Source organism: Micromys minutus, assembly GCF_963924665.1.
Source record: "Micromys minutus genome assembly, chromosome: 8".
Classification (NCBI taxonomy): domain Eukaryota; kingdom Metazoa; phylum Chordata; class Mammalia; order Rodentia; family Muridae; genus Micromys; species Micromys minutus.
Genome location: NC_137977.1, coordinates 11828346 through 11855839, shown reverse-complemented (window position 1 = coordinate 11855839; position 27494 = coordinate 11828346). Strand labels below are relative to the sequence as shown.

The 27494-nt window shown below is 47.6% G+C and overlaps 1 protein-coding gene across 3 annotated transcripts in view; it reads right to left on the bottom strand.

Annotated features, from left to right (window-relative positions):
* Window positions 1-332: 332 nt before the first annotated feature.
* The window catches only part of MAPRE2 (microtubule associated protein RP/EB family member 2), a 124874-nt gene continuing 97712 nt past the window's right edge, over window positions 333-27494 (bottom strand). For all 3 annotated transcript variants that reach the window (XM_080920194.1, XM_080920193.1, XM_080920195.1), the window contains 3 exons: window positions 13555-13694; window positions 8474-8632; window positions 333-1853 (listed from right to left, as the gene is read on the bottom strand). In XM_080920194.1, coding sequence (XP_080776320.1) covers window positions 1779-1853; window positions 8474-8632; window positions 13555-13694 — 374 coding nt within the window. In that variant the 3' untranslated portion in view covers window positions 333-1778. The remainder of the gene's footprint in view (window positions 1854-8473; window positions 8633-13554; window positions 13695-27494) is intronic.

The following is a 27494-nucleotide window of genomic DNA, read 5'->3' as shown; positions in this document are numbered from 1 at the left end:
AAGTCTGATGCTGTGTGGGGCACAGCGACTACCGCGGCCAGGCGTGGGAGGACGTCACTGCGAGGGGCGTGGCTTTCCAGCCTCAGAGAGATGCTGCGCTGCAGGGCGGAGTGAGCAGGAGAGAGAAGGAGAACCAAACGCCATGGAACATCTGTCCACTTCTGCACAGTGTGTTGTGATCATTTCAAAAATACAAGCCACCTTTTCACATGGACCTCAGTTACATACAATGCTGCTGTGAAGGTTTATTTTGGAAAGCTTTCTCTGGGTGCAAAGCTTCAACACTGAAATTTACGTTAGTATCCCATCAATTAAGAAAGAAATTTCAAAGCTTTATGATGCATAATTCAGAAATTTATTTTGAGATTTTTTTTTTCTTGAAGTGGAAGGTGGGGTGGGCACATTTGTTTCTTGTTTTTCTGCACTTGCTGGCCCAATGGCCAGTGACAGCAAACATAGAGCTAAAATAAAATAGAACGGAGGGTGTTAGGAAAGAATGCCATCTGTCAAAAGGGGAGGACAGGTGACCATCAGGAAGGAGGCTAAGGAGATGTGCAAATATCAGTTAAAAACAAGGAATGCTTTCAATTCACTAATGTTTCCCGTTTATGAATTGCCATGGTTTAGCAGATGTCAGTGACAAGGGGGGCCCCTTGCGGCAGAGAGGGCGGAGTCCTTACTCCAGAAGGTGATGGAGTCATTGGCGATTTTGTGTGCGGCCACACTTCTCCCTTGAAATGATGCTATCAGTCAAGTCTTCCCTTCCAACCTGGGCAGCCAGCACCGACACAGTGCAGACGCAGAAGGCTGGCGTGTCAGGGATGCACCCCCACGCTCTGCTTTAGTATGGACTCCTTAATGTGAACTGGAGAACTTGGGCTGAAGCCCTTACAAGAAGGAAGAGAGATGAGGCAGGAAGCCTCGCACCCTCTGAGACCACCCTACCCTCTCTGCAACTGCAGACTGCCAATGACAACATCTCTTGGGGAGTGGACCCCCACCAAAGAAAGGACCCTGAGAAAGAAAATAACAGGAGACGGGGAGAGGGGTGGGAGGCAGGGACACATGGGGCAAGGGCAAAGCTGAGATGGTACTGTCCGTGAGCGAATGTCTGAAAACTAACCACTGTGTGGTTGTCTAATATGCTGCTCTCTCAACACTGCTGGGCCCTGAAGTCACAGTTCTGAATCCATATTTTTTTTCCCTTTAGTGTTGTGAGTAGAGGGAGAAACTGTTTTCCCCATGACACAAGCTACTGTCATATGGCTTTCATATCAAATATCTGTTTCCCTTTGTTCCAATTAATTATCTGACCAAATTCATGAGAGGAGGTTAGACTCGCAAACATAAAAGCACCACAAATTCGCGTGACATCTACCGACACTGGGTTGAAAAATGCCAATATAAATACCATATATCAAATTACCATTGTTTCACACCAGGATAAAAAGGGGTGGTGGTGGTGGTGATGGTGGTGGTGTTGGGGCGGGAAATAGTTATGAAGGAGGAGTAGAACCAGTCTCAAGCAGCCAGGTGGTGAAGTTGAAGGTATGTGACCCTGTGACCTGGCAGGGAGCTAAACCAGAATGGCCATCTGCTAACGCATCTTGGCAGAGGAGGTGGGAACCAAGAGCAATGGCTGGTGGATGCAAGCTCACTGTCGATGGGAACAGGCTGGGAACGGCTGGTTTCTACTGCGCTCCAGGCCACACACATTCCAATTCTCCGGAAGAAAAGTCCCCACGCGTGATGGAAGTGCCGAGAGCTGATGAGACGGTTCAGTACTCTTCTTGTTGCTGGGGCTGCTGGTCATGGGTTTGCTCCTCTGCTTCCGGCTCCTCTGTTTGGCCCTCCTGTGGGATAGGGGAGAGGTTTAGTGAAACTGTATGTTTACTTTCAGGCCCTGTGAGGTGTCAGGCCTAATCAGCATGAATCCCTTAAACACCAGGTTCTGTACGCCAGCCTCAGGCACAACTCAACACGCAAACAAATGCTTCCCAGCTTCCCGGTGTCAACCCCAAACACAGGGATATTGTCACACCCCAGTGCCATCCATGGAGGACTGCTCTGCAAAGCACCAGGTGTTAAGAACTCATCTCTCTGCCAACTGTTTTCCTAGGAAATCTCCACAGAACAAGCTATAGACTCTGTTCTCCTCAGAGCCAGACACAGACACTCCACAGCCTTGTAACCACAGAGAGCCTCAAACAGGACGCCAGGCCTCTGCAGATGTGTAGGATGGCTGTCCCTCCCCAACAGCCCATCATGCATTGCTTCTGACCTATTTATATTTTCTTTCCCTCTGATGCTGCCGTTCATCATGCCTGGGTAGTGTCTTCGTGAAGATGTCACCTAACACCAATATGAGGCAGATTGAAGACACCAGAGAAGCAACTTAAGTTTCTGAGGGAAAGGATTTGCCATCCATCTTTAGGGTGTGTGAGGCCCTATCTGCTTACTTTCTGCGCCCGACTGGGAAGAAGATGGGGTCAGTTTTCCTTCACTTGGCTCCGCTTGTCCTATTTATTCAGCGAAGCAGATCACAGGCATCATCTCAGCCTCAGCTTTTGTCACAAAGAATAATTACTTCTTTACCACCCAAGCAGAAAGGGTGAGGCAAACCGAGAGGCTAAATGCCCCTCAGGAATAGCACAGGACTTCAAGATGCAGTCTTGCACGCATGCTGGCACATTGGGACATGTGACACACTTACTCTGGGTCTGCCAAGCCTATCCTCTTCCTACGTGGTCATTTCCTGTAGGCCAAGGCGAGCCCATTAAGATCCAGTTCAGACCGGACTTCATCTCCCTGCCTCAGATCTGCATCTCCTTCTGCCTTGTGCATCTGTAAAACTCACCTGGGGCTGTGGTATGTGGAAGAGTGTACGTATGCTCAGCATTCACAAGGGTTGTTCCCCAGCATCACAAAACCAAAACACAACCCAATCATCTCTCTCAACTCCCCGAAGAAAACTCACTTGGCATCTGATGTCTGGAGCCCCTTCTTTCTATTGGAGCCTGAGGTTCTGGAGATGGGTAGCCTTGTTCAATTGAATTGCATCTCAGTCACTGCAATGTTTGACATGTCACGTCAAGAGGAAGGACTCCAGAGACCAAGACAGTGTGCCAGCCAAGGCTGTGTGGTATTTTCTCAGAGACCATATAATGTTAAGGCTATGTGCACTGGCTGTGGAGTTCTCTGCCCAGCTCTGAGATGTATGACCTGTGAGGCTCTGGGCTTACAGATAACAAGTTTAGAGTATGTTCCAGAGATTAATCCAACACTGCATTCATTTCATCTAACAGAGGAGCAGGTAAATTAAGCAGCGAACTTTCATGTCAATGATTGGAATGTCTTAGTGTGAGAACACTTCAGAATATATTTCAAATATGCAAACACTTAATAGATGGTTACCCTTTCTACAACAGATACACAGTGACACAAAACTTGTGACCTTTACTAGCTCTTGGTCAACGGCCACATGACTTGGTATATGTGGCATAACCATACTGCCGTCACCTCCTGAAACTGTCCCATCTTTGGAAGGTATGGGCAAATATCCTGCTCTCTCTTCTGTTTTTCTGATCCTCACTTACGTTCCAGGGCCCAGGGCTTTCTGCCAGTTGACTTGGCCACTGTTTGACACGTGGGTAGCAGCCTTCTCAGCCTCGGCCAACAGTGGCACTCTCGTGGAGAACCGGCAGTGTGGACAGTCACAAATCAGAAAGCAGGTGCTGGCCTCAGAGCAGGAGTCCTCTGCTCTAGGGGAATGTGGGAGGGTCCAGGGTCCATTCCCCATATAAAAACATACTTCTGGAAGTTTCTTCCTAACTTGGCTATCCAGCTTCCCATGCAGCCATGCTCTAGCCCCCAACATGGTGGGGATGCTGACTTACTCGTCCTAAACCCCCAGCCTGCCATATCGCCTTTTATACCGTGCCCTCAGCCCTCAGCTGCTTGCGTGGCCTCGGACATGGGGTGTGCTTTGCATTTTACAGAGAATCTCATTATTGCTGGGAGTTGACTGTGGAACAACACAGTTAGTCCAGGCCTGAAAGCAAGAGGACCAGACTCCATTAAGCACAGAGCCAGCAAAAAGCTGCAGGTCCCTGTTCCTCAACACTGGTCAAGGCCCCTGCCCTCAGGAGGTAGCTCTGTGGCCTCTAGCTGGAGAAAGCAGTTCCTCACACAAAGGCTGAAGTGGCAGCCATGGGAAACCGTTGGTGATACTACACACCTACAGAGACTGCCCATCTCCAGGACATGCTTACTGGGCAATACTGGTATAAATGGCAAACATGCCCTCTTAGCTGCTTTGCTAATGCTTGGCACAAGGTGACTTAGGACCCTCACAGTGTAGTACAGGCTCCCCAGAGGTAGCGAGGTAAAACCCATGCTGAACACAGGACGGATACACTGGTTGGTGTATCACCAGATGAATATTAATGTTTCCATGGTAAGCCCTATACTTCTCTAAATGCTCAGCTGTGGGCCATATTACCATTCTTCACTTCTACTCTACGCGTCAGAAAGAGAGGCAGGCTGGGAGAGAGTGTCAAAGGATGATCATGCCATGGTGGATGAAAATCGAGGCTAGAGGTCACCAGAAGCCAATGTTCCTGATCCTTAAATGGGAGACAGCTTCAGCCCCCATTTTGGTGCCAGTTGGCTGCTCTTTTCTCTTCCATCTTGATTCTGTAACTGCTAATGTCCCTGGTCACAGTTCAACTTCCAACCCAAATGCCATCTTTGCAGTGACGTCTGCTGGGATCTCCAGGCGGCGTGTGTCCCACACAAGTTATTTATGTCTCTGTTGTCACATTTATCACAATCTGCCACATTTTCCAGTCAGATGAGCCCCTGGCAGTCTCCCTGCTTAGGTCTGTGAGTTCCTCTGAGGTAGCAGCTGTATCTATCTCTGGAGAAGTAGCATTTCAAGGCCAGTGTACAGATTCCCCAGTGACGGACTGTCTCAAAAAAGTGTGAGGAGAAAGAAAGTCTTCAATTCATTTTAACAGTGGCTTCCATGACAGTGCCTCAGGACATGAGCAACTGTTCACAGGCATGTCTACCTCTGTTAGCTGAGAGGACCCACGAGGTGGTAGGTAGGCAGCCATTAAGCCAAGACACTCGGGGCCCAAGTTACATGAGAAGGGGGAATATACTGAGGATGGTAAAGAGGCACTGTATACTGGCTGGTGAGCTGTTCTGGAAACTTCCACTAGGCTTCTACACTTCAAAGCTGAACAACCTGATCACTGGTCTAAGCTGGAGTTTTATGTCTATACATCATATTCTGGGATTGCTTGACTCTAAGAGCCAGTGACCAGCAGAAATAAAAATGGAAGATTCCCCTCACAGATATTCTTGGGAAATCAAGCCGTGCTCAGAGAGTTTAGCCGAAGAGCACACATGCAATCCAGCCTTTGATTTCTCAGCCCATCTTCTCCAGGAAAGCAAGGCAGCCAGACACCTCTGCCATCTCAGGTGGTTTCACATCCTCACACTAAGAGCCTCAAGAAAAACACAGGCGTTTCTTCCTGGACTCTAGACTCTCCAGACTCACACTGGGGCACAGACCAGCCTACCACCCAGCTGTGAGAATGGCCTGGCACAGGACACAGCATTGGGACAAACACGGTGGGACAAAAGGAGGATCTGAGGATTGTGGGTGGAAGAGTGTGTGAAGACAGAGGCTACTGAGCGTGCACCTCCAGAAGGACAGCCTGAAGGCTAGGTAGCTCTTTCTTACACCCACTCCTCGGGGCAGCTGCCGTGGAAGCAGGACCCATGCTCCTCAGAGACAAAGGCAGATGCTTGAGTTTTCCTGGATGACTCCTTGAGCCTTCAGCAGGGAAGGAGAACCGAGAGCAGGTCAGAGTGCACGCACGTGCTTGTGCACAGCATGGCACACACCCATCCGTCATGGTGTCTGCATGCACATCTTTCCTTTCTTACTGTAGAAATGAGGTCTAGAAACCTTGGTCCTAGGTCTTGCCATGCATACAGCAAGAACTCCTGGTATGCTGTGGATCAAATGCCTTATTCCCCATGAGAATCTCATTGTAGCCTGATAGCTCACGGGAATTTTCCAGAGACAGAGTTGCAATGTAATGTATCCTGAACTGGAAACACTAAGCCAGGGACTGCATGTGAAGACCCGGCTTCAGCAACACACAGGGTTGAAGTGTATGTCCCTTCTGCATAATACTTGGTTCCTCCAACTCTCTTCCTGGCTGTGGGATAGCTAAGGGAGTGTGCCCATGTCCCCCTCTCTCTTCCTGAACACATTTCGCTTGAGGACAAGTCAAGTGCTGGAGTGCTGCACAGTGGTGGAGCCTGTTCCAGCACGCTAAAGCCTCAGTTTCATCTTCAGTACCAAACTCCCCGAAAAACAGAGAAGGGAGAAAGCTCAGGATTCAGACTCCAGTTGCTTACAAAGTACAGAAGCTCTTTTCTGTCTCTTTCCCTTTATCTAGAAAATAGGACAATATGCACGTGATACGATTCTCAAGAGAATGAAAGCATCTGCTAAAGTTCTATACATAAAGCAGAGGTCCAGGCTTCAGCTTCAGACTCCAGGCATCTGAGGCAGGGTCTAAGGAACCCATTTGTCTTAACTGATGGGACTTTATGTATGGTTGCTCCTGGGCTAACCACGCCCACAGTACAAGAACCGTTCTGTGGGTCTAGTGGGTGGCAAGGTACACTAGTATGTGTGGGGGACTGGAATGACAGAAAGAAATTGAGTAGACATCCAGGCAGGGCCTCCTTAAGCCACTCCCTGGGGGAGAGTGAAGTCCTCACCCCAGGTTCACCTGCCTAGCCTCAGCCAGCAATTCAATGGTGTCACCCACTTCATCAGGCCATAAACCAGCGCCAGGTCTCTTCCCTTTTGCGATCAGTTCTGGCTTTGAGTAAGGTTTCCTTCCAGCCACAAGGGCCCTGCTGGGAAGATCTAAGCATCCGAGTTGGCCTTGTGGTACACTCAGCATCATGTGATGTGCTCATCTGATGTCACCGGCACACTACAAACCAGTTTCCACGCTGAGAGCCACATCTGTGGCATCATGGCCTCGGGACTTAACTAGGCGGAGTCCCAAGGTTTCGAAATTCACACTTTGAGCTACTAGTAACCAAGAAGAAGTTACCAAAAACAATTTGAGAGGAAAGAAAGCAACGGTGGGGAGGTTCCAAGCACCGCACGGTTCCCTGTAGCTGACGGAAGTTTCCAAACATGGGGACAGTTCCTGTAGCCAATGGAAGTTTCGACGCTAGATTTTAAGGTACACGCGGAGCAAACATCTGCTTTTGGCTGGAATAAGAAAATAAAACTTTCTGGTGGTTCACTGTGCTCTGTGAAAACATTAGCACATGTGACTTCCCATAGTTCCCTCTGAGCACCCACAGGCCCTCAGGTCAAAGAGCCAAACACTGAACCAGCTTTGACCTAGGGTAAGAAGAAGCTTGACACCCAGCCCTGGCCTCTCCCCGCCCTCACCCCTCAGCCCAGCTCTGTAGAAGGGTCTTCAGTAGGTCTTTCTCTTCTGCCTCAGACTAAGCTCTGCTCTCCTGAACACACAGACCGTGGTGACTCGGCAGTGTTTCTGTATCCTGCCTGTCAACTGCTGGTCATAGTGTCCTTCCTGACCACAGCCTCTTCTCCTTGATCTGATCTCTACTCCTCTCTTCCCTTTCCCTTTCTCTTCATCTTCCCTCCCCTCTCCTCTCTTTTCCTTTTGTTGTGCTGTTTTTTTTTTCTTTTCTTTCTTTTTTTTTTTTTTTTTTTTTTTTTTTTTGAAACAGGGTCTCACTATGTAGATCTGACTGGCCTGGAACTTGCTATGAAGAGCAGGCCTGGCCTTGAACTCACAGAGATCTACTTGCCTAACCCTCTCAGGTTCTAGGATTAAAGGCACATGCCACCAAGTCTGGTTTTCATTTTTTTTTTTAACAACAAAACAAAACAGGGGTCCCATGTAGCCCAAGATAGCCCTGGATTCACTTTGTATTCTTACTGCTCCTGCCTGTTCCACCACGCCCAGTACTCATTTTTATTACCTTCACAAAGCTACACCTGGGTCTTCCCCCTGTACACTAGCTCAGTGGCAGGTCCTGCCTACAGAGAAGTCTGTATGTAATGAAAACAGGCAGCCACGGGGCTCACGTAAGCATTCTCAGAAAACAAATCCTCACATAACTTACTGTCCACTTGCTCAAGATGAAGAGCTCTTGGCGTCTGGCTGTGCGTTTTAGCTCCAGTCTCCATCTCTGCCCAAATCCTCCCAACATCCCACAGGCACGGCAGAACAGATCTTGATGGCAAGCATATTTATTTCTCTGGGGCCACTGAGGCTGCCAGCTGAGTTGTGATATCACCAAGACCCCAGGGAAGTATTTAAGATGCCCGGATGTGCTGCGTTTTGGACGAGAGCTGCTTCAGAACTCAGGAGCCGGGGCTTCGCACACCCACCTGTTCGTCAGAAGCGTAGAGCACTTCCATAAGTCGCTGCACGAGGTCGTCGTTTTCCTGCCCATGTTCTTGGCACAGCAGCTCAATCTCTCTCAACTTCCCGAAGTAGAAATCCCTCTCCTTCTCCACACCTTCCAGGGCAAGCTTCAGTGAGTGAACCTGCAGGAGAGTGGGGTAGAGAAGAAAACCCCCGGTAGAGTAAGAAATATGCAGCCAGCTATGTCTGTGTGTGGTGACAACGTGTGGGGCCCGGCACTGGCATGTCGGGAAGGGAACACTAGTGTGAGAGAAGCAACAGGCTGGCCAGTCTCAGGAGCATGCTGAGCGTTTGCTACTCCTGGGCTTAGACAAGCCTTTCCTCTTTTGGTAACATGTGCTGGACCACATCTTGTTGCTATGATCCAGGGTGTCTGTCTCTCCCTACAATCTTACGACAGAACCCTCCAATGTGTCGGAAGCACAGGGCAAGGCCTTTGGGAGGGGAATGAGATCTGTGTGAAAGACACCTCAGGGATCCTTCTCAACATGGGAAGACCATGAGGGCTGGGGCCTAGCCAGACACCTCTGATCTGCTGACATCTTTTTGTTTTTTAATTTTACTTATTCACTTTACATTTTATGCACTGCCCCCCCTCCCAGTTACCCCTTCCCACAATCCTTCCCCCTAACCCTTTCTCCTCTGAGCTGGTGAGGGTCCCTCTGGGTATCCCCTGACCCTGGCACTTCAAGTCCGTGAGGCTAGGTGCATCCACTCCCACGGAGGCCAGACAACTGATTTGCTGACATCTTGATATCAGACCTCACAGTCTTCAATGGTAAGAAAGAAAATTCTGTTGCTCACAAGACACCCAGCTAGGGTATTTTGTTACAGCGTCCCAAACAGACTCTAAACACTCATAGTCTACTGAGCAGGAATGAAAGAGAGTTATGTGTTTTTTAAATGACTCTTTCTTTCTTCAGATTACTGATATTAAAAGCCACTCCTCAGATGCTGAGACAGAGGAGACACATGCTGTCCACCTCAAGGTGAGATCTTGGTGCACACAGGCAGGGCAGGGGTGGGGAGCTAGCTGTGCCTCTGCCTCCATTTGTCCAGCTCTGGCTCTGTGTTATCACTAGAAGGGCAGGGTGGGTGTCCTGGCTGGTTTGTGTCAACTTGACACAAGCTGGAGTTATCACAGAGAAAGGAGCCTCAGTTGAGGAAATGCCTCCATGAGATCCAGCTGTAAGGCATTTTCTCAACTAGTGATCAATGGCTGGGGGCCCAGCCCACTGTGGGTGGTGCCATCCCTGGCCCAGCCCATTGTGGGTGGAGCCATCCCTGGGCTGGTAGACCTGGGTTCTATAAGAAAGCAGACTGAGCAAAGCCAGGGGAAACAAGCCAGTAAGCAACATCCCTCCATGGCCTCTGCATCAGCTCCTGCTTCCTGACCTGTTTGTGTTCTAGTCCTGACTTTCTTTGGTGATGAACAGCAATGTGGACGTGTAAGCTGAATAAGTCCTTTCCTCCCTAACTTGCTTCTTGGTCATTACGTTTTGTGCAGAAATAGAGACCCTGACTAAGACAGTGCTTAGGGACTTTCTGGAGTTGTGAAGTTTCTAACCTATAGGTAAGTGCACGTTCTGGGCCAACAACCAAGGCAGGACCACATTCGGGTGGTATCAGTCCTGAAGAAGGCATGGGGTGGCAGGGGTTGGGTAGGGAGCCGTTGACTTTTAAATCTTAGGAAGCAATTCTCTGACATACACACTCAGGTCCAAACTATGCCCTGTTTCTCATCCTTCTGTAATATTTTTGTTTACATTTGTGCAGAGCAAAATTTCTAAATGGTGGGTCATGACCTTGCACTGGGTTGTGTAACTGAATGTGTGAGTTGGGGGGGGAGGGGCAAAAATGTGGCAGTAGTAAAAGTCTGTGGTGTTCAATAATTAAAATTTGTTAGAAATCAAATTCACAGTGGATGTAAGGTGTTTGGGCATCTGGCTAACAGATCTATGCAGGGATCTGTGGGCCTCACGGATGTCCTCATATAGCTGCTTGCAAAGGTGAGTGGGTTTAGTTTATTAATCCTGGATTTTTATTCCTTTTAAGACTACACATTTGCAAAAATACAAGGTAACCAGCTCGCACCTCAGAGAAAAGAAAACTCCCCTAATTTTAGTGTCTGAGCTTAGTCATTGAATGCCCCCAGCCCTGCACCGAGTCAGGCAGACGGACCACAGTGTGCAGCTTCCCGGAACCAAGCAGAGGCATTGCATTAGCTCCTTTCCACAGCTATAGGGAGGGAGAATTGTGACCTGCAGTTCAGGAGTCAGAGGGCATCACGGCACAGGTGGTGTGGCAGAGAACATGGCTTGTGACTTCAGAAGCCAGTGGGAGCCAGATGCTGCTTGTTACATGGTGCTGGCCAGGCAGTATAGACCCAGACCAGAAGTGGGGTTGGGCAAACCCTTCAAGGCCTACCACATTCACCACCCTGTTTCTTCCAGCTAGAGTTTCCACAACTTCCCTGACAGCACAGCCAGCTGGGAACCAAGTGTTAAAACACGGGATGGGGGTGGTATTTACATTCATCGAAGCAGACACACAGTTAACTCCGAAGCCCAGGCTTTGTCTCCGGTTTACACAGCACACTGTGGCTTTTGTGGAAGTACTCAGTCTGGGCTAGGCCAGACTGGCATTCCTGATATATTATAGGAGGGCTTTAGACCTGTCCACAGCGCCCCCCACCCCCAAACACTGACAGCAGCTGGGTGTGATGGTGCACAAGAGTAATTCTGGTACTCAAGAGGCTGAGGCAGGAGAATTGGTATTGAGTTCAATAACTGTTTGGGCAACAAAGCAAAAAAAATCATGCCAGTAACTACTTTAAATGACCAGAAGTCAGGTGGCAAATTCAATTCCATTGGAATGGGGTCATTAGAGCCAAATGCCAGCCCCTCTCCTCACAGGTCACAGTAGATGGGTAGGTGACAGAGGCTGAGAAAAGTCACATTCAAATGCCCTACAGGGGAAGTTTCCCTTCACAGGTTTCCGAACTCTCCCCAAGTGTGTCCACACACTATGTGTCCCCCCAGAGGTGCAGTAAATCCAATCCACTTCCTGCTGGCTAACCCATGGGCCAGGAAGACCCTAATCTTCCTCCTTCCACTTCTGATTCTCAGCCATCACTGGGACTGTGTATTGGAGACTGCCTGAGCCTGAGTAAAGGAACCGGGCCAAGCAAATGAAAATTCCTTTAGTTTATGGCAGTTGTCACATTCTCTAGTGCCACCGTAAGTCATGGTCTTGCCTCTGCATTTCCACTGGGCTCTTCCTTCTCCCTGTGTTCTCGGTTCCAACACTGGGGCACGTGTGTGGCTACCCACTAGCTTCAGGGCCTTCCCTCTGGAGGTGCCAAAGGTAGGCACCCAGACTCAGGTCACCAGGAAAACAAACTGGGATGGATTTAGTAGGCATCTGCCCAGTTTAGTTGTACCTCACCTGTCCTCTGTGGGACGGAGTGGGGGTAAGTATATACCATCTCCTCAACATCAAGGTGTTGGGGCAGAAGCAGAGCAAGGGCTATCTCAGAAGGACCTTGGGAAGGACAACAGGTAGACTAGTCTCCTCTCCTGTCCCTTCTGTTCTCTCTTGAGTGGCCCTAAAAATTGACAAGGCCTTTTGGAAACAGATGCTCTGTATGTGATTTGAGAGTTTATAGAGCTTAGGGCCAGCCTCAAGGAGAGGTGCCTGACTAGTATAGGTCACAAGGCACTGGGGACAACTCAGGGACTGGAGGTTCCCACGTGGTCAGAAATTATTGAGGAGAGGGGGCGGGGACAGTGACAGGAAACCCGAGACTGAGTTTCTGATGACTGCAGACAAATTCGAGTTGCTTTGAGAAGGGCACAGATTCCGAGTGTGATGAACTCAGACTTGATTTTCATCAGCTCCACTCAGACTCATGTGGAGTCTTAATCCTGTGGCCTGAGGGTAAAAGTCATGACTAAAAACCCTCTGGCTCCAGCAGGAGATGGGCAGGTAACTGAACATTCCACAGTTACCCAATCAGAGTCCAGAGGTGGCTTAAGTACCTCAAGTACTAATGTAACCAACTTGCAGTACCCTTGTTAGGCAGACTCTGTGACGAATTCCTGACTGAAAACACACACTTTTCAGACTCCTGCCTTATCAAGCAGAAGACTCATTACTAGGACAGACCTAGCTAGCAGCTGGGTATAGCCTAAGCATCTGCAGTTAGAGGCTCCTTCACAGGAACAGGGTCCTGGTGCAGGAAGCAGGTAGCTTCTACAGTGGGCACAGCACTGCCCAGGGTGCTATTACTCTTTAGCTCTATTAGGCATTGCAAGTTAGAAAACACACCTATGCTCTTGGATCAAACCCAGGGCCTCTTGCTTGCCAGATCCATGCTCTACCACAAAGCCACGCCCCACTTCCCATACTTAAGGTTTCGAGTTGGAAATGTCAGTTGGTAGAGCTAGGTTTACCACAATTGTAAGGGGCTATTTGGTCAGAGAAAATGTCTACTTAATACACAGCTGTCGTTCAGGGCTCCTGGCACCCCACTTCTGCCATTGTAGAGGACTGGTGCTTCATCTAATTTTAGTATTAAGCTCTGGTGTGCAACTGCTGTCAGTAGCTTTAAATGACGGGACGGTGCCACCCATCTTGTTACCGCTAAGCCACCGCAATTAAGCATGGTCTCCACCACATAAAACGGGCTCATCCACCAGCTGCTGAAAGAAAGGAAGGGGTGGAGAGGGAGCCGGCTGAACTTGAAGGCAGCCATAACACGTTTTAGACTGAGCAGGAGTAGGCAGGCTAGGCCTGGAGTTCAGGATGGGCACTAAGGAACAGGGAGCCAGGAGGGTGGCCTCCAGGCTGTGTCATCTTCCACATTCCCTGCTTGGCGTCAAGCTTTGTGACTAATAGTGCTCGTCACCAGCTCCTTGAGCAGATCCTCCTATTCTCAATGGCTGCCTTGCCTTCTCTCCCTTACCCCAGGCCTGTGGGTGTGACCTCCTCACCCTCACACACTGCACCGTTCCCAGAGACAAGGGTGGAGGCGGTGAGTTACCTGCTCGTTGAGCTGTATGACCTGCGTTTCTAAATCTTTATCAGATCTGGATGCGGAGCCACTGGAAGAAGCCCTTTTGGCAGACGACGGGCGAGAAGGTGTAGATCCTGGCTTAGATGCTGGACTTGACTTAGCCGCGCCTAGAAGCAAGCAGAATACATTATGAGGACAGCCAGCATTAAAGAAGATTCTCAGATACACTGAAAATGCATGATATAAAAGGAGCTTCCTAAAAACCACAAGCAATGTGCCAACCCCTCCTCTATACAGTCAGAGAGATCGGCTTCAGCAAAAGCCACAGTGTCCTAGGGCAACAATGCCCCTAGCCTGGAGAGCAGCTGCTCCAATGAGCAAGTTACGTCTTTCCCTGCAGGCCTCAGGACACAGCTACAGTGAACCTCAGTAAAGACTTTGGGTGCTGTAGAGATGGCTCAGTGAGTCAGTCCTTATTGTCCAAGCCTGAGGAGCTGAGTTCACATCCCAAGAACCTTTCTGAAGCCAGCTGTGATTGCCCCTACTGTGAGACAGGAGGTAGAGACAAGCTCACGCTATGACAAACATCGAGAGCCCTGTCTCAAGCAAGAGAGAATTCAAGGACCAACACCCCAAGTTATATTCTCTCCTCTACCTATGGTGCATGCACGCATGTGCCCCCACACATGAACATGTAAACACACATTGCGCACACATGAAAGGTTAAAAATGACAGAAAACGTTCTTTGGTCATGACAAATCATTGTTCTAAGAGCAAAGGCCCTGAGACAAGTTTGTGTGTAAGAAGAAACACGTATGCACACACAGGTATGCACACACAGGTATTGTGCACTTTCTCTTTCATATACTCCGTAGCTTCAGTGAGGGAAGGACAGGGACGGTGGCATCTACACGGTAATGAGCACCCTGAGTTGGTTTCTCAGTGTCATTCTTCAACAAAAAGGCTTCTTGCTGAGCTGCTGATGGTCGAAAGGTGAGCCCACGACAGCTTGTGGTAAGATGTGAAGATGCTAAGGGGAAGGGGCACGAGGGCCAGCGTGGAGGGGGCAGTCTGCCTAGCACGGGGAATGACGGCTGTAAGTTATGAAATGTCTTAGAACATGAGGCCTATCAGGCCATGAAGAGGGGAGGAGGAGAGAGGTGTAAAGGGCTTATAAACTCATCACCAGGGAAAGCCGAGGGATTGCTAGAAGAAAGACATGTGGTACCCTAGTAAGGAGTAACCGCCAAGGCTGTTCTTTAACGGGTGCTGAGGCGCTGGATGGGAGATATGGCATGCAGAGAGAGGGGGACTTCATAGCTGGAAGTTTACCAAGTGCCTAATAATGGCACTGTGATTTCAGGTAAGCCTTCACCCACTGGACATTCAACCTACAGTGGACTAACTGTCTAGAACCCAGCATAGCTATAGCAATGACTTCTGGAGCCAAAACAGAAGCAACTAGGGATATACAAAGAAGTTGTGCTTCAGAGGCCTCTTCTGGGATGCACCCCTTTGCTTTTGTTACAACGCAGTCCGACAGGCAACAGTTCTGGTTCTCCTCTCCACACGGATCTCCTGTATGCTCCCTCTGCCCAAATTAAAATTTCCACCATGATCTCTCATCCTCTCCCCTTCTAGAATGTTCTTAGAAGGCAAAGAGCATGCCTCACTCATGTCAGCAACCCCAGTGGCTTGTAAAATGTTAGGCTAAATACATTTGGCAAAGGAACAACTTTAGATAAATAGATGAAGAGGCAATTAAAACTTGGTTTGTGGTTTCCAACTTCAGTTTCCAGTCTTCCTGACAGAGGCAAGGGATTATAAAGGCAGGCACAACAGCAGCTGCAAGTTTCAACCAACACCCTAATTACAATGTAGCCGACAGAAAAGCTGTAAAATTTGTATGATGTGTCTTCAGGTGCCTGGAGTCACTGGTTACAGATGGGAGTCATCCACACCTCTGGGAAGTCTTAACAATGTCACTGCCTTTAAAAAATATGCTCTTTTGTTACAACAGGGGGAAGGGAATCTTGAGTAAAAAGCACAGACTTGAGATGATTAGATGCGAATGCCCTCAATCAGTGTGCGTTCTGAAAAGGACCGTCAGTGGGACCCAGAGGCCTTACCTCTGTCCAGAGAGGACTAGGGGTACCAGGGGCCCGTGGTTTGCTGAGGATGGACAAACTGCTGTAAGAATCTTTCTCTCTGAAGCCCTTGTAGAACCTGACACAAGCCCTTTTTCAGACAGCAACCAGCCTGCTAGCAGGAAAGAGCACTTTGGCAATGATAGAGTCCTTTTGGATTTTAACAAGACTGGCATTCTAATGGAAAGAGCACAGAGAACAGAGCTTCTTATCTAAAAAGCCTTATTAACTCTCTGCCACAGCCACGTACAAGGACTGCTACAATGGTAAAGATGCAGCCTCTCCTGGAGTGACGGTCATCTAAGATTCCCCAGACATGGTCCCCTCTTGGCCTTCTCAGGAACGGGCCAGTGTTCTGGGATGCCACGCCAATGGGCTATATCTCCTCTGCATGCAGCACCCCTGTTCCCCCCATGTCCAGACTGTCTCCTTTGAGGAAGGAGAGCTTCCGTCCTCCTTCAGGGCTCAGCGTGTGCTGCTGCACCTCCTGGAGGGCACCGCACCCTGAACCTTTTCCTCACAAGTACAGCGAAGACAGCATCCAACCCGGATGCCTTCCGTGTACGGCCAGAAGTCGTTGGACACCCAGTCATCAGCGATGACTCCCAAGCTCTGAGGTATTGATGTCAATGTCAGGGTCACTGACCAGAAGAGCCAACAAAAAAGAAAACATTTGGGTGTCAGCCCCCCCAGCTGGGTCCTTCCAGTGTTTTCTTTCCAGGCCCTTTTGTAAGTTATAATGTGGGGTTCTTTCCATGCGGAATCTGGCCACTCCATTGGTGGAGTGGGTGCCGTCAACTGAAGGAGCCAGGCACTTGGTGCCAGGCTGTTCATATTTCTGTCACTGCCCCCTGCTCACTTCCTAGGAGAGTGCATGTACACTTCTCACTCCCCAAGTAGGTCATCAAAATATGTGGCCAGTGACAGTGACTAAGCTTGGGTTACCAGGAAGTCATAGCCTCACACTGTGACATCAGTTCCAAGAGAAAAGAACAGGGAAGAAGAAGGTTGTTAAAGGTCGTCCACGCAAAGCTACCACTAACCGTGACTGCAGGGTACTGTCGAATGAAATCTGCAACAAACTGAACTGTTAGCTACAGAGGAGAAAGGCCACTGCAGGGGGACAGAGGCTGGGTGACATGCTTTACATGGCTCATGAGAGAGATCAGAGCTGGTGGCTGTTAGGCTGTAGCTAAACTGTCTTTTGTCTGTGGGAAAATGTCCTCACTGTGGCCAGAGCTCAGCAGAACCTCTCAGTGGGTCTCCAAGCCCATGGGCTCAGCCTTAACATAGCCCTGATCCTGTAAAATTCAGCTGCGACCCAGGAACCTCAGTAGCCCTTAGGAATCTGATCCCCAAGATGAGAAAGAGGAAGGCATGAGGATCAGACTTGGGGTTGTCAGATGCTCCACCACCTACACACATTCTCTACCCCCCCAGACACACACACACACACACACACACACACACACACACACACACTCTTTCTCATGTACGCTGTCATATTCATTCACATACTTATTCACACACACACACACAAACACACACACACACTGTCATATTCATTCACATACTTATTCACACACACACAGAGGCAGGGGGCAGAAGCACAGCTCCCACATGGCGTATATGGAGTGCTGTTCACATTTGAAAAACCTAGTAATGGATCAAAAGGACTTCTCATTTGGTATTTCAAATGAGGGAGGTTTTGCAATTCTGGTTAGACTGGAGAGAAGCAGTTAGAAATCAATGGCTAATGAATAAGCCAGGGGAAATACAGAGTAAGGACATCTTAGCTTGACCTCATGTACAAGACGGAGTACATGTCAGCTCGTCTTTAGGATGCAAAGTAGGTGCTTAGAACATCACATGTTGTGACTGACAGGGACAGACTTACACTCATGTAAGTCACACTCACAGAGAGTCACCACATGTAAGGACAACTGTGATCTTTGGCCTCCTTCCGATCACTGATGTCATTCTTTCTGAGGACTCCCCTAAGTAGTACCTTCAACCTCAGCTCAGAATACTTTGTTTCTTTACCAGCCATGACTTTCCTCCCTCTTTTACTCTAAAGTATATCTATTTACTGGGGCCAGGTGTTTTTTTCTCATTTCCTGGGACCAACCATCCTAAGGATGTTATCAAGAAAATGCAGCTATCAGTAGCTGTGAAGTCAGTGTTGGTATAATTCAGTTGTGTAAGCTAATTTTTATTTTTCTATCTCACCTTGTCTAGTGTCTAGTCCTGGCTTGGGAGGCCAAGGTCCTCAATGCTGGCTGCCTTCTTTGTAGCCCAAAAGCTCATCCCGGCCAGGGATTCTGCCTCTGTCTTCCCAGGTCTTGTACTCCAAGGATGGGCACGTGGGAAGCATGGCTTTTAAAGGCCATGCAGTCACTCTGACTACAGTTCACATACAGGAGGATTTTTTCCTAACAGCCATCAAACACTTCAGTTTCTTTCAAGCTGCATTTGATGATGTCCCGAGACCGTAATTAGCAGTAGCTCTGTTTCAGACGCAACTGCTCTGCCCTTAAGCTTTTCTACTCCCCTTAATTTTCCCTTTCAAAATAAAAAGGGGGTTCAGAAGCAGAGAAAAATGGACATAAATTCTGCCCAAGTCCCTGTAATTCTCCAAAGTGTCCCCACCGGAGCTGGCATGATTCACAATGCCTGTCTTTGAGCAGCCCCATCCTAATGAATGCTTTTAGGATTTGGGGGCATAAATATGATTCTGGGGTATTTTAACCACAGTGGCTTGATCCAGTGTCTTCGTGAAGTCAGAGCCTCACCGTGTCTAATGTCTGTAATTAGGAGCTTGCTTGATGTGTATGGAAAATGCTGCCTTTTGGAGAAAGGAGGCTGGGTAAGCTCAGAAGGGAGGAAGGGGCAAATGAAAGCAGTGTTGTGTCTTCTCCACCAGTTCTCCTAAGACTTCAGAAACCCTTCTCATAATCCACTGGACTCCTTTTACCAAAATAATAGATGGGAAGTAGCTAATTACATGACGTTAATACTCACAAGTACACTAGTCAAACGCAAGTGTACGGACACACGCCCCCACCCCGACACAAAGCCACTGACCTCTTCCTTACTGAGAGACTATTCCTCTCCTAGCCCATCCCCCAAGCCTCCTTGATTAAAGCCCCATAGGACAGCTGAAACAAATGCATTGATTAATCATTTGTGGATGAATCAGACATCATATCCTGGTCCCCTCCACCTTGGCACACATAGTTTGCCTTTTAATTGTGATAATGAACTTGCTTTAAAACTAAACAAAAGGCTAGGACTGGCAGAAAGCAGCCGGGCTGGACTGACGGATGAGGAGAGAGGCCCCATGGGCACAGCAAGGCCTTCCTCGGTGATTAGTTGACAACAGAACCATCAGATGGCAAGGAGATAGACCACTCCCATACAATACTGATTTCTACAAATTCAAGGCATAAAGACCCTGTCATCTGCGTCAGAGTTGGTGCCATCCCTTCTCCTTGTAGACTGCTGTTAATTTTATTCTGCGAGGGAAAAAAAAAAAAAATCAAGGTCTCAGAGGTGACCAGGGTTCAGTCCCAAGGGAATTTTAACAGGCTTCTGGGGTCCCTGGTTTTCATGAGCCCATTGAAAGGCTGTCTCTGTGTTTTGCAAGAAGCAATTCAGAGACCTTCTGGCTCTGTCTTCACCAAGACAGCCCGAGGCAAAGCCAGGCTGCTGCTCTTATAGTCAGCATCAGCTGGACTGGAAGCCGCTCCTCTTGGAGCAACCCACGGCTGCACAGAGCAAGAACTACACTCATGCTGTGGGAAGACCTGGCACAGCACTGGGCATCGGCCAGCTCACCTTGGAGTGACTGTGGGGTGTGGCACTTAGACATGCTTGAGGCCCCCAACACCCACACCAACAGGCTCACAACCACTTCTAACTCCAGTTCCAGGGGATATGACCTCCTGTTCTGGTCCCTAAGGGCATCTGCATACATTCGGTACACTTAAACAAACACAATCATACTAAACAAACAATCTTTAAAACATGGACCCCACTCCCACCCCCTGCATCTTGCTTTTTTTTTTTGCTTTTCAAGACAGGGTTTCTCTGAGTAATACTGGATGTCCTGGTCCTTACTTTATAGACCAGGCTGGTCTCAAATTCATAGATCCACTGCTATCTGCCTCCCAAGGGCTGAGATTAAAAAAGTTGTGTGTCACTACACCTGGCTTAAAAATCTGGGCAACTTTTACCCCAAAGCCTAGCACATAGGGCCCACTTTGTTATCACTGTCATGTCTCAGCAAATGAGAGCTGGTTCCGCGTTCGAACACACTGGCTTCCTATTCCAGACACTAGGAAACGAAACAGCAGGGTTCAAAGAAGAGACACATCTCCACAGACACTTGTGAGCTCCAAGGCATAGGATGCTCCTCCTCCAGTGAAGGAAGGACATCAATGAAGAGTGTGCAAGCATGTTCTTATACTAGCGCTCTCCATTAATTAATTAACTAATTAATTAATCAATCAATCGATTACCATGTAGCTGGCAAGCTAAACAGATACTGGCATCAAATAGCGAATGAAATGCAAACAATGTCTGTCTGTGTGGAGTGTCTGTTCCATCCGGGAACATGGCACTAAACAGTAACACAATAAGCTGGTAATTAACAGAGCCAACAGGAGCGTCCCTGCTCAGGAGCAAGTAGAGCAGGATGGATGAGAAGGCCCAGTTAGCTGCATGTGTGAGGAGGGTTGGGCTGATTTTATGTAGGCTCTTGGTCTTACCCAGTTTTAACTCTCTTAGACCAGCAGGGTTCCACAGGCCACTGGAGCTGAGTCTGCTCAGGAACCCTGTGGATTTAACAGGGTAGCAAAAGCCACCAGCCAGGTGGTGTGTGTGTGTGTGTACATGTATGTATGCATATGTATGAGTGTCTGTGGGTATATATTCGTGTGTATATGTGTGTGTACATGTATGTATGCATACATATGAGTGTCTGAGGGTGTATAAGCCTGTATGTGTGTGTGTGTGTTGGGAGGGGAGAGCTGGCCACCTTGTTTTAATAGTCTTATTCCTCACAGAGGGTAATGGCTCTTAGAACGTCTGCAAAGGACTCATCTTTTGGTCCTCAAGACCTCAACGAGAGGGTGATATTTAAACCAAGATGTAATGGGAGCAAGCAATGCGGCCATCTGACCAAGCAGGGAGAGAAACAGGCTGTGTGGAGACCTAATGTATTTGGGTCCTGCCTCATCAGCTCAAGGGCCAGCTCAGGTTGCTGTGGTAGAGAATGCACAAGACAGATTTACAGAGACACGCAGGCAGGTGGATGCCCAGGTCCTCCCAGGCTTCCATCAGGATCCAGGATCCTGGGCAGAGGGGCATGTCCTAATGCCAGTCTTCAAAGGTCCCTACTCTGCTCTCAAGACAGAATGGACCCACAAAGGGCCAGTAAGAAGCCACTGCCTTCATTCTTCTCGGGACATTCACCACAGATGTTGCTTTGGACAGTGTCTGAGCTGTTGTAGTTTATACACCTTATTCTACACTATTTACTGCACCGCCAGATGCCCACCTTTACACAGTCTATATTTTGTGTAATGTTAATGTTAACAGGAGAAAAAGAAAGGCAACATTGTCAGATGGATATCATGTGCTATTGAGTCCAAAGGCAGAGCCAAAGGGAAGCCAGGCAGCGGCAGGCCTGGGAGTCAGCCACGCCCAGTCACTGCTCTGGGGTCATTACACAATGTGATAAAGCCTCTGCCCTGAAAGACCCTACTATAGAGGCTCCACAAAGGAGCTGAGGGTGTGGCTGTCACAGCAGAATAAGCAGTGCTGGAGGACCCCTCAGGACCCCTCCCCCAGCTGACTAGCCTGCACAAAGGCAGCCCCTGGGATGGATGGGCAGAGGCTGAGCTCACAGAGCATGCCCGAGCGGGAGTCCTGACATACCGTCTCTGCTGCCCCGCTTGGTCCCTGCCGGCGATGATGTGCTTATTTTTAGGCATCATGTGATTCTCCAGTATTTTCCAGACTCTGCTTGAGTCACTTTGGTTTCAGAGAATTTCTCACAGAGGGAAAAAGGCAAGGAAGCGCTTCATGTCTTGAAATGGCTCAGGATTCTGAAATCATAACTTTTAAATTGCTGTTTCACTGAGGAGTGTATATTTTGCAATGCACTGCTGACTTTCCATGCTTCTCACACCTTGGTAGAAGATTAATCCAGCTTTCAAACATATTACGTGCCCAAACCAATCTCCATCCCGGTTAAAATTTGTACTTTTCAATTGCCCTCAGAGAAATAGAAACAAGGAGAATTCTTTTACCCAGTGAATGGTTCCCACATCCTATCCCAACACTAATGGACAGAAGCAGCCCCTTGCCTGTCTTCCGCAGTAGCGGGGAAGGGAGTGGCTGCTGGAGCCAGCCCACAGAGAATAAAGGCACACAGGCGTTGCCATGGCAACACCATCAAGGCTCCACTGTACTTCTGGCATGCAGTGCTCATTTAAGAAGGAAGCCTATGAAGTGACGTGGCCATTTCTGGGGTACCTCTGCACTTAATTACTTCAGACGTGCTGCCTTCAATTTCAGTCTGAGTGCCTGTTGACATGCAAGGTCCCTTCTCTGATGGTGTGGCAAGCCTGTTGTGTTCCAATAACACAATCTTGTCTGGACTTCCCAGAAGTGTCAGAGCCCAGGACGGGAGAGGATGACCAGAGCACACTCCATCTACCCAGTCTCTTTTACTTATCGAATCTGGCTTCTGTACCAGGGTTTGCGGCTTCCACCAACCCCCCTACCAAGCCAACCATGCGTGCGTGCATGCGCATTAACAGTTCCCAACCCTGCCTTTCCCTTCACTTCCCGGATCCCACTAATCACTGTGCTGTGGTGACTACACTCCCCAAAGCCTTCACAGCACACACTGCAACCGCCGCCGCCTATTTTCTCTTCTCCGCAGTCAGAGCTAGTGCTGAGGTTGTGAGCTTATATGTGAGCATGTCCCTCCTGTGTATGCTCTTATAAGGCAGAGAAAATACTGCTTCAGCCTTCCAATCGCTCCCAACAGACCCCATTTATAAAAGTACAAACTCTGTAATCATCTTTGACAAACAGTTCTGAACATGACACCCATTCCCGTGATCTCTGATTCACCCTAGATCGTGGTGGTGGTGGGGACAAGGAGATTTTGACAAAGGCGACGGGAAGGTGCACTCGCTGTTCTGTCGCTATGTTAGGACTCTTGCTAGCACACACACCGGGCAGGTTTCCTCCTGCTCTCGAAGTAGCAATTGCTGAGTGAGCATTTTATTGGAAAGGCTCACACTGGAGAGGTGCAAGTGATTTGAAACCAGGCAAAGAGTGGCCTAAGGAAAGAACCCAGGGAGACTCAGCCCCATGGGTTCAAGAAACAACAGTACATGACTTTCCGGGTGAGCCGCTGAAGAGATCCTATCCCTGTGGGAATTGGGTTCCGGGATCAGAGAACCCAGCTGAGCTGGGTTGCACTGTGAGACACCACCTTTGCTGTTTTAAGGTGGCAACTTTGACATATTTATTTATTTCTGAAAGCAGGAACAAGGGACCTGTTTATGTCTATAGCCTCATGGCTCAAAACATTCAAACAAAACAAAATGCCCTTCACTGAGCTGAACACATTCTCCTGGGACCTCAACATTCTGTTCTGTCTGGAATGCTCTTGGCCACGCCTCTCATCTGGCTTACCTACTCATCCTTAAAACCTTGGCTGAGGCTTTCTTTTCCCAGAAAACCCTTGTAGATGCTGGACAGCCAGTTCAGGTGGGCTTCCTCAAAATACTTCTGGAGCAAGCACATTCTCAGTTTCCTCCCATGACAGCAACTCCTCTTAACATAGGGGTCTTGTTGGGATCACTTTGTACCCTCGGGATCCCTTACAGTGTCTCAGCAATACCTCAGGACCATGAGACTGAATATGATTCATATACACAATACACATGCACACTTATATGCACATAATATATATAGTCACCTACACACATATATACATTTTTATTTTTCAATACAAGTTTATATTTTTCACACACATGCATACATGCACATCACATACACATTTGCATACACACAATATATATTTTCTCTCTCTCTCTCTGCTTTTTACTTTGTCCAACATACTAGATGATTAAGAAAGATGTCAATAATGAAAATGGGTTCACAGGCATGCTGTGATAGCCTGCTTGTGGAAGTCATGAGGACAAAAGGAATGCAAGCAGCATTCTTAGAAAAAAGGCTCAAGAGAGTTTGTCTTGAGAACCACTGATTCACCTCAGGACACAGTGGAAAGCATCGTCTATGAACAGTGTTTGTGGGAAACACTTACCAGACAGAGTCTCCTAGCACCTTGCTTTTGAACTCGCTGACCCTCTTCTTTGCAAGAAATGCATCTCTGTTGTTTGAAAGATGAATTTATGCTACGTAACTATAGCAGCTCAAACACATCAGTAGAGAAATGTAGGCAAGGTTAGTTTTTGAGAAGACAGTATCCCAATACCTGGTGGTATCTCTTCCTCATCTCTGATGGGAAGACCTTGCTGATACTTCTTTCTTAATAGAGAGTAGGGGGTTCCCTCCAGGAATTTAAGTATCCGAGCTGGGCCTTTGCACAGCTAAGGGGTAACCCCGTGCAGCTTAGCAATATAGGTGTGTCTTATCACACGCCAGCTATGGTATGCAATGGCTGTGAAACACTACTATTTACAAGATACTTACAAGCCTCATGACTTAGCCAGGGGAGGTAAAGAACTCCAAATTCATCACGGTGAGGCATCGCAGGCAAAACAGAAAATCAAACTTAAGGAGAAAAGCTTGGGAAAGGGTGTCCAAGTCGTGCCCACATGAGTATTAGTACTAGAGGGGCTGAAGCGCTCCGCTAGTGCAAACACTAGGAACGATCATGATAAAGACCTCAGCAGAACGAGGAAAGCTTCGGTGTTTTACTGTCACTATAAGATAGGGGTTTTCAGCTTAAAGGATATGTACGGAACTCAAACGTTCAGAAATGAAGAGGCTGAGAATGGTAAAGCAGAAACACTAAACTTTTTAGTAACAGAGAAATAAGCAGGAAACCAGTAATAATTGGGTACGTCTAAATCAAGAAAAGCCACTAGTCACAGTAAATACAGATGGGCTAATCACTCTAAAAAAGACAGTGATCACCAAAGTGAGTTAAAGGCAGGGCCCAACTATATGATGCAAAAGACACGTTTCACCTATAAAGATGAAGATAGGTGGGTATTTAAATCATAAAGATATTTACCTCATTAAAAACCATTCAAACTTGGGGCTGGAGAGATGGCTCAGTGGCTAAGAGCACTGGCTGCTCTTCCAGAAGTCCTGAGTTCAAATTCCCAGCAACCACATGCTGGCTCACGACCACCTACAGGGGAATGTGATGCCCCCTTCAGGCAGATAGATGTATATACAGCCGAGTACTCATACAGTAAAAATTAAATTAAAAAGACACATTCAAACCATAAATATAAAAGAGCAGCAATGGCTATATCGTCCTTATCCTTGTTCTTAAGACAAAGAGTAGTTTCAAAAATGTAAGTTGAATTCAATTGGATGACTTAATCATAAATATGTATGCATGTACTAGTAAAAGACTCTTCAAAAACAGAAATCAAAGCCAGACTTAAGAAGGCACAGACAATTTCACAACCAATGTGGGAAGACTAAGAATTATTTCTGCAACAGTTATTTGGGATAGACAAGCCCCTCCCATAAACTATGGAGAATCTGAAGTGCACACTGTCAAACTTCTTGGTTTTACATATTTGCAAAGCACTGAAGAGATATATTCTTTTCAAATATATGTGGTACTTTAAAAGGGAAACATTCTGAACTATAAAACCAAGGCAACAAAGCAAAACAAACCAGAAACAAAATCACCACCACCATAAAAAAACCTGTGATTATTATATTTCAAAACCTTCTTTTCTACCCCAACCCCCTCTTTCTGGCTGTCCTGGAACTCAGTCTGTAGACCAAACTGGCCTCAAATTCACAGAGATCTGCCTGCCTCTGCCTCCCAAGTGCTGGGATTAAAGGCATGCATCACCACACTTGGCACTACGTTTCTTTTTTCTTTTAAAGATTATCTATACATACATACAAACATACATACATACGTGTGTGTGTGTGTGTGTGTGTGTGTGTGTGTGTGTGTGAGTACACTAAAGCTGTCTTCAGACACACCAGAAGAGGGTATCACATCCCATCACAGATGGTTCTGAGCCACCATGTGGTTGCTGGGACTTGAACTCAGGACCTCTGGAAGAGCAGTCAGTGCTCTTAACCACTGAGCCATCTCCAGTTCTATGTTTCTTAAGCAACAATATTAACATAAAAACACAGAGAAGTAGAGCAGCTTTTCTTTCCCTAAGGAAGGTGAAGAGATGATCTCTACCTAGGTTTCAGATGTTCGAGCAGTGCCTGCATTGCTCAGCAGACAGATGGAGAGGCAGTCACATTTTAAAACTCCACCCAACAGCTAGGAGCAACTGAATGGGGATATTCAATGTTCAATACAGTTTTTAAAAAATACTATTAGGATTTACTGAAATCTACATTTAGGGATTTAATGAAGACTATTTAGACACCCAGTTGACATTCTGTTTTGGAACCACTAGCATTTCTTCCTCGCCTGATTTTAAGGCTGATGTACTGATCTTGAAGGGAGAAAGAAAGCTCAATTCCCATAGCAACTCTAAATCTATCTAACTATATTTATATTTGGGAGTCTGATTTAAATACATTAGCGTATGTGAATCTACAATGTGTCTGAGCTGCCGTTGCTATAGAAACCATAATGCTGAATTTCCTTTTAAGTATTGTAAGTCTTCACACATAAAGCCTATTTCTCTAGACAGCTATGGAATTGCAGGTTGGATCAGGGCAACTACACTTACAAATATCACGATTCACAAGGATGCTGACACCTAAAAGACAGCCATCACTGTGACATGTGCATTTAAACGCACGGCCGCAGGCAGCAGGTTAAAGACTGTGACAACAGGACTCCTCAGAGCTCAGTCAGACTGATGTTACTCAGCAGCTATTCACCCCAACATGAAGCCTGTTTATAGAAAGTTGACTATAGTGGAGGTAAATGGCCCACAGACACCAACCGGCTTTATGGTTCTTTAAGGCTGTAGGAGAAAAGCTTTTATCTGATTTGAAGTGGCAGAGAAATTTAGCTCACTCTCAAAAGGGATGCACCAAATGTGCAGAGAGCATCGATTTTCTACAGGAAACCTTCTCTGGTCCACACAGCACACTGCAGAAGTCCACACTGCAGAAGTAGGATTTCCCGTCCTTGTTAGCACAAACAGGGTCCTCTCTATTATTCTTAAATGGACAATACCTTCCACATCACTTCCCACTCTCATCTGGTCCCTTTGTCACTCACACGAGATGCTTTGAAGCTGCCAGGCACACAAGTTAAATCAGCCCAAGGCATATCTGAGGAGAGATTCACCAAGTGCAAAAAAAATCAAGTATTCCGAAATGCTACCCTCCCATCCTGTTTTCGACTAGACAAGCCATTATGTGTTTCCACAGATGTAGATAATAAAAAATCTGGTTCTAGGTCAGTAATACAAAGCTATCATTCTGTTTTCATATTGAAACCTTCATCTCTTTGAGATTGTCTGTATCCATGGAAACATGTAATGGCTTATCTAGTTGAAAACAGGATGGGGGGGTAGCATTTGTGGTCTTGGATGAAGGACAACTCATACCATTTACATCAAGACCACATTAAATAGATTAGGGTCAGAGTTCTGAGC